The sequence below is a fragment of the Clarias gariepinus genome, chromosome 2, assembly GCF_024256425.1.
Source record: "Clarias gariepinus isolate MV-2021 ecotype Netherlands chromosome 2, CGAR_prim_01v2, whole genome shotgun sequence".
In the NCBI taxonomy this organism is placed as follows: Eukaryota; Metazoa; Chordata; class Actinopteri; order Siluriformes; family Clariidae; genus Clarias; species Clarias gariepinus.
Genome location: NC_071101.1, coordinates 46,706,339 through 46,712,795, shown reverse-complemented (window position 1 = coordinate 46,712,795; position 6,457 = coordinate 46,706,339). Strand labels below are relative to the sequence as shown.

General features: G+C 38.7%; 1 protein-coding gene across 1 annotated transcript; it reads right to left on the bottom strand.

The window, feature by feature from the left end:
- Positions 1-202: 202 nt before the first annotated feature.
- On the bottom strand, positions 203-6,457 carry LOC128507967 (E3 ubiquitin-protein ligase TRIM16-like). Its single transcript, XM_053479153.1, has 5 exons — positions 5,816-6,457; positions 3,047-3,142; positions 2,642-2,875; positions 2,341-2,512; positions 203-1,560 (listed from the first exon to the last, which is right to left on the bottom strand). The coding sequence occupies exons 1-5, from the start codon at positions 6,425-6,427 to the stop codon at positions 1,025-1,027; spliced, it is 1,650 nt and encodes a 549-aa protein (XP_053335128.1). The 5' UTR covers positions 6,428-6,457; the 3' UTR covers positions 203-1,024.

Sequence of the window (6,457 nt, the reverse complement as noted above, 5' to 3'; positions counted from 1 at the left end):
TTTTTTTTCAATTATCAGCAGATCACTAATGAATAGTGTTTAATAACATAATTTTATTGGACATTAATTAATTCCATCTGTTTATTTAAATGTTGTTTAATCACATAAAGTTAAAACATCCAACCATTTTCTTTCTATAATTAATCTATTAAAATGTTATTTAGTTTCTAATTAGACATACTGTATTGGCTTTATGAAAACATGTAAAAAGCAAGAGACATAAAATTCTTTCTGGAGATGTGAATGTCATCAGATGTTTTTGTGGTAGTGTTTTATTATTGGAAATGTGTTTCCATTTTATTTTTTAATGCTTTCATTAATATTTTGACGTTACAGGCTCTGAGTGTCTCTTAGTAAAATTAAATACATTTTATCAGGTTGATATAAATCACATTTCTCCTCACTGCGATTAGAAATTAACTAACATCACTGTAAAAGTGTCTTAAATACGTTTTAAAGTTTAACTCTGAGTGTTTGTGTTTCAATATTTTCTCTCAAGCATGTTACTCGAAACACAGATAACTATCTCATGAGTGACCCATAATAATACAAGTCTGTGTTTACACGGTGTTACACACATACAGTATAAAGATATTTATTTAGAAGATTTAAAAATTCACTGCATTACAAAAATTTACTTCAGATATTATTTTTTTTTTTAGCAGGTTAAAACAAAAAGTCTTTGCTGAAATATATTTGTGCGAGCGCGCACGCGTGTGTGTGGTCAGTTTTAAACATCTACTTTCAATAATGTAAATATAAAGTTATTCTAAAGTGACGTCTGATGTGCCGAATCTCACCACGGCTCTTCACACAGATACAACTTTATAATAATACATTTAATACATTTAATAATACATCTGTTTATTTTTATTAAACTATATTCAGTGTTAATATTTACTCTTTAATTGTCCCTGTGTTAAATTACTGAGCTGTTTGTGCAGCTGGATTGTGTGTTAGTGAGACAGATGACTGAGCAACAATGTGACAATGTGCAGGAATTTTACACAAAACACTACACACTTTATTCTGGATCACACAATCTCACAGTAGAGCCAGACCACCAGTTCGGCCCAAACCCAGCATACAGAGGCTGAGTGAATGTGGTGTGGACTCTGTGGAGGAGCTTCATCGTGTCAGAGACGCTGTAGAAGGACAGAGTTCCTGCACTGTGATCCACATACACTCCTATTCTGGAGGATGATGGAGCTCTGAGATCAGTCTCAATGTTGTTGTGATAGAAACAGAGAGAAGAAGAAGAACAACACCGCAGACTCCAGGACTGATTGTTGCGTCCAAACCCACACTCATCACCCTGTCCTTTCCTGCTGATGTCTTTATATGAGACTGATATGTACGCACCACCACCGCTCCACTCCACCTCCCAGTAACAGCGTCCACACACACTCTCCTTACACAACACCTGATGCCAGGAGTCAAATCTCTCTGAATGATCAGAGGACTGCTGCTCTCTCTTACTGTATCTCACCGCTCTGTTCTTCTCAGACAGAATGAGGTTACGATGTGTCGTGTTGGGATCCAGAGTCAGATAACAGAAATCTAAAATAAAAGAGAAAAACAAACTGAACAATGTGAACATGTTGGGTTTAATTCACAGAATACTGTATATTCATGTGAAGAGTGAGACAGCTGTCTGTGTGCGCTGATATCTGAGGGAGAAATGTCTCAATGTTCATTCAGATTTTAATCTAAAGAAATAAAAATTTTTTATTTATTCCAATTTGTCAGTATTTAGTGTTTTCTATTCTGTTTATGAAAGATTTAGTACTTTATTATTATTATTATTATTATTATGCATATTTTTTATGTGTGTAATATACATTTATCTCTATTTTCACCCTTTCTCTCTCTCTCTCTCTCTCTCTCACACACACACACACACAAATAAACTAATAATTAAATTTACATTTTAAATCACACAAAATTCCTGCACATCACTTGTCTGTATTTAATATTTTCTAAGCTGCTTTTAAAGAAAACGGTTCTCTATAGACCTAATAAACCTGTGTGTGTGTGTGTGTGTGTGTGTGTGTGTGTACATTTCAGAAACTCGTCTCTGCCCTGTGGCTCTGGTAGTGAAAAGATCTGAACTGCTGCAGCTGTGGAGAGAAAAATGGAAATGAAGACAAAAAGCATCATCAGGTTGTAAAAGATGGAAACAGTTTAAAGTGATACAGTCAGTTTATTCATTTTAAATCAGTATTTTAGTTCAAACTGTCTGCAGGAAGGTCAGCAGGAGCATTGCTAAGAAATAAGACTTCACAGAGAGAGTAAAGACGTCCATCATTGTGTTTCTCCAGCAGGAACAGCTCCTCTTACCATGTGGAGGGATTTTGTTGAATTCCTCCTCACAGAATTCCTCGAGTCTCTTCTTCAGACCTGAGAGAGAATTCCTCACTCCATCAAATGAGAGATGTTGATGGACACTGACGCTGGATGTCTGAAAGTTTGGTTTATCCATTATAGGAGACTGACGTCCAGAAGCTAAAGTCTACAGAAAGCAGATTAAATGTAAAACACACTTGTGACATCAGAGGACATTCACTGTTCCATTAACAGGAGGTGTTTTAGAGAGTGTGTGAGGAACAGCTGTGTGTGTAGATCAGACAGTGAGTGTTACCTGGAGGAACTGGATGTGATCGTGTGTGTGTAAAAGCTGCTCCAGCTCAGTGAGTCTCCCCTGAAGATCAGCAATCTCCTGCTCCAGTTGCTCCAGGAGTCGTTCAGCTCGACTCAGTTCAGTCTTCTCCTGAGCTCTGATCAGCTCCGTCACCTCCGAGCGCTTTTTCTCCATGGAGCTGATCAGCTCAGTAAAGATCCTCTCACTGTCCTCCACTGCTGTCTGTGCACTCAGCTGTTAGGATACACACACACACACACACACACACACACACACACACACACACACACACACAGGATTTAAAGCTCATCTATCATTCCCTCTCTTACTGCAACTCTAAATGACTCCATGTTGTCCATGTTGTGTGTGTTTCTAGGAGCAGCTCTGTCTCTGCTCACTGCTCACCTTTATAGTGTTCACAGCCTGTTTCAGCTCCTGCACCTTCTTCTGCTTCTCCTGGATTCTCTGCTGGGATTTCATCTGCTTCTCCTTTAACTCACTCTGAGGATAAAACAATGTAATAAATATTGTGTATACTGTATACAGTACAGGCCAAAAGTTTGGACACACCTTCTCATCTATCTGTCAATGTGTTTTCTTTATTTTCATGACCATTTACATTGGTAGATTCTCACAGAAGGCATCAAAACTATCAATGAACACATGTGGAGTTAACAAAAAAGGTCTCCACAGTCACCGGACCTGAACCCAATCGAGATGGTTTGGCGTGAGCTGGACCGCAGAGTGAAGGCAAAGGGGCCAACAAGTGCTAAACACCTCTGGGAACTCCTTCAAGACTGTTGGAAAACCATTTCAGGTGACTATCTCTTGAAGCTCATTGAGAGAATGCCAAGAGTGTGCAAAGCAGTAATCAGAGCAAAGGGTGGATATTTTAAAGAAACTAGAATATAAAACATGTTTTCAGTTATTTCACCATTTTTTGTTAAGTACATAACTCCACATGTGTTCATTCATAGTTTTGATGCCTTTAGTGAGAATCTACCAATGTAAATGGTCATGAAAATAAAGAAAACACATTGAATGAGTGAAGGTGTGTCCAAACTTTTGGCCTGTACTGTATGTCATCAATCAACAACACAGACTTGTTCAACAACACAGACTTGTTAATGAATTTCTGCATGTTTATGTCTAACTAAAGAGTCGAGACATAAAGCCATGATTACTTGACCACATGTGGTTTGTATAAAAGACTACAATGACACAGATGACTTTATCTTCTCCTCCATTAACTCAGTCTGGGGATAAAACAGTTCTTAAGCTCTTCATAATGCACACACATTAATATGCACCTACGACTGCGTGGCTACCAACTCCACCACAGTCATCAAGTTTGCTGACGACACTGTGAGTCGGCCTACCTAGAGGAGATTGTAAATCTGGAGAACTGGTGCCAGAGGAACAATCCCTCCTGAACGTCAGCAAGACAAAGAAGCTGATAGTGGACTTTTGTACAAAGCAGGAGAGGAACTACCAGACCCACGTCATCAGTAGGAGCACAGTGGAGAGAGTGGACAGCTTTCAATACCTCGGTGTACACATCACGCAGGACCTATCATGGTCCTGTTACCTCAACACCATGGTGAAAAAGGCCCGACAGCGTCTCTACCACCTCAGACGCTTGAGAGACTTTCGACCGCCCTCCAAGGTGCTCAGGAATTTCTACTCCTGCACCATAGAGAGCATCCTAACGGGAAACATCACGACCTGGTTTAGAAACAGCACCATGCAGGACAGACAAGGTCTACAGAGGTTGGTGCGATCAGCTGAGCACATCATCTGCACCAAGCTCCCTGACCTGCACTCAATCTACAGCAAGCGGTGCTGGACCAAGGCCAGGAAGATAGTGAAGGACCTCAGCCATCCCAACAATGGACTGTTCTCTCTGTTGCGGTCTGGAAAGCGCTTCCGCTCCCTGAAGGCCAACACAGAGAGACTGAGGAGGAGCTTCTTCCCGCAGGCGATAAGGTCTCTCAATCACAACACAACACAGGACTATTAACATCTTTTTTCAATATCCAACACTGACTGGGCATCCATGGACACTATGGACACATTCATGCACACTTTGCACTACATATTTATATTTTCATTTATATTTTCATTCATATTTTCATATTTATATTTTCATATTTTTTATATTTTCATATTTTCATCTATGGACCACTGCACAAATGACTTTAAATAAGACACTTACAAAGCCCCTTTTTGCATATTTGCACACCAGAGCTATTTCAAACTTCTATACTTCTAAATTTCTGTTTTGACAAATTTCTATTTCCATATTTCTATATCTGTTATATTGATATTTTGTTCTCATTTTACTAGTTAATTTTATTTTCTAACATATTTATTTTATTACAGTATATTTTTTGTACAGCATATTGTTTTTAACGTATTTCTTTCATTCATATTTATTTTCTTATGTATAAGCTTTTATTTTTTTAAGGTCACTGGCAGTCGTGTAAGCATTTCACTGCATATCGTACTGTGCATGACTTTGTATATGACAAATAAAATTTGAATTTGAATTTGATTTATTTAACACTCAGTTTTGTTTAATGCTGTTGTGACTTCATAGTCCACGTGCAAAATACTGACTAATGAATTAGAAGTAGAAGTTAAAGGGGTTAAGAGACATGACTTCATCTGTATAATGGTAAATGTATTGAACACTTTACTGCACTAACTCTTCATGCTTTATGAGCCAAATATCTGATTATTCTGACCTGATTAACTCTGAGTCACTTAATGCATCATTATTCAAACACATTCACTTTTACTTCAAGACAAATTAAAATTAATTTTGCTGAATGCGGCCATTAATGTTGCATTTTAATTTTGATACCTGACTGAAACATAAAATGGCCAAAAAGAGTGTAGTAGGAAGAAATGTGTTAACTTGCTGTTTTTTTTTTAAACATATAGGGCTCAGGATTGTCCCGTATAGAGTGATATATCGTTTTTCTAGCACAAAATATACAATATGATGAAAATTTAGCATTTATAAAAGTAATGATAACTTTTCTTCTACCTGACATATCCAGAAACTCAAATGCACAGTTTGAAGTCTGAAGCCACCCTATTAACACACACTGGCAACGCTTCCATATAGGCTCATATATACTGTATATATTAACAATTTCTAGTTCTCACCTGTTTCTCAGCTCTTTCTGCTGAAACTGTTACAGCGTCATGGCCTTTATGTTTATCCAACATGCACAAGGAGCAAATACAGGTTTGATCAGTACGGCAGTAGATCTTCAGCACTTCATCATGTTCAGAGCAGATCTTCTCTCGTAGTTTTAATGAAGCTTCTGTTAATTTATGTGTCTTAAATGCAGGAGACTCATAGTGAGGAGTAATATGAGTTTCACAGTAAGAAGCCAGACACGTCAGACAGGACTTGACGGCTTTGTGTTTTCTCCCGGTGCAGAAATCACACTCCACATCTCCAGGTCCAGCGTACCAGTGAGCAGGAGAAGCAGCTTGGACTTCAGTCTTCTTCTTCAGTTTCTCCACCACTTCAGCCAGCATGTTGTTTCTGCGTAGAACAGGCCTTGGAGTGAAAGTGTCTCTGCACTGAGGACAGCTGTAGACGCCCTTCTGATCCTCCTGATCCCAGCAGCCATTAATACACACCTTACAGAAACTGTGACCACAGGGGAGAGTCACCGGATCCTTCAGGAGATCCAGACACACTGGACAGATGAACTGGTCCTGATCTACTGAAATACTGGCCTCTGCCATTTTCCTGAAGTCACACATAGAGAGAGAGAGAGAGAGAGAGAGAGACCG

Bases quoted from the DNA above. Each gene is read 5' to 3' on its own strand.
- LOC128507967 (XM_053479153.1), bottom strand. From the start codon at position 6,427: ATGTGTGACTTCAGGAAAATGGCAGAGGCCAGTATTTCAGTAGATCAG. The intron at 3,143-5,815 runs GTGAGAACTAGA...TTTTATCCTCAG, and splicing joins CAGAAAGAGCTGAGAAACAG to AGTGAGTTAAAGGAGAAGCA. The intron at 1,561-2,340 runs GTAAGAGGAGCT...CTTTTATTTTAG, and splicing joins CAACAAAATCCCTCCACATG to ATTTCTGTTATCTGACTCTG.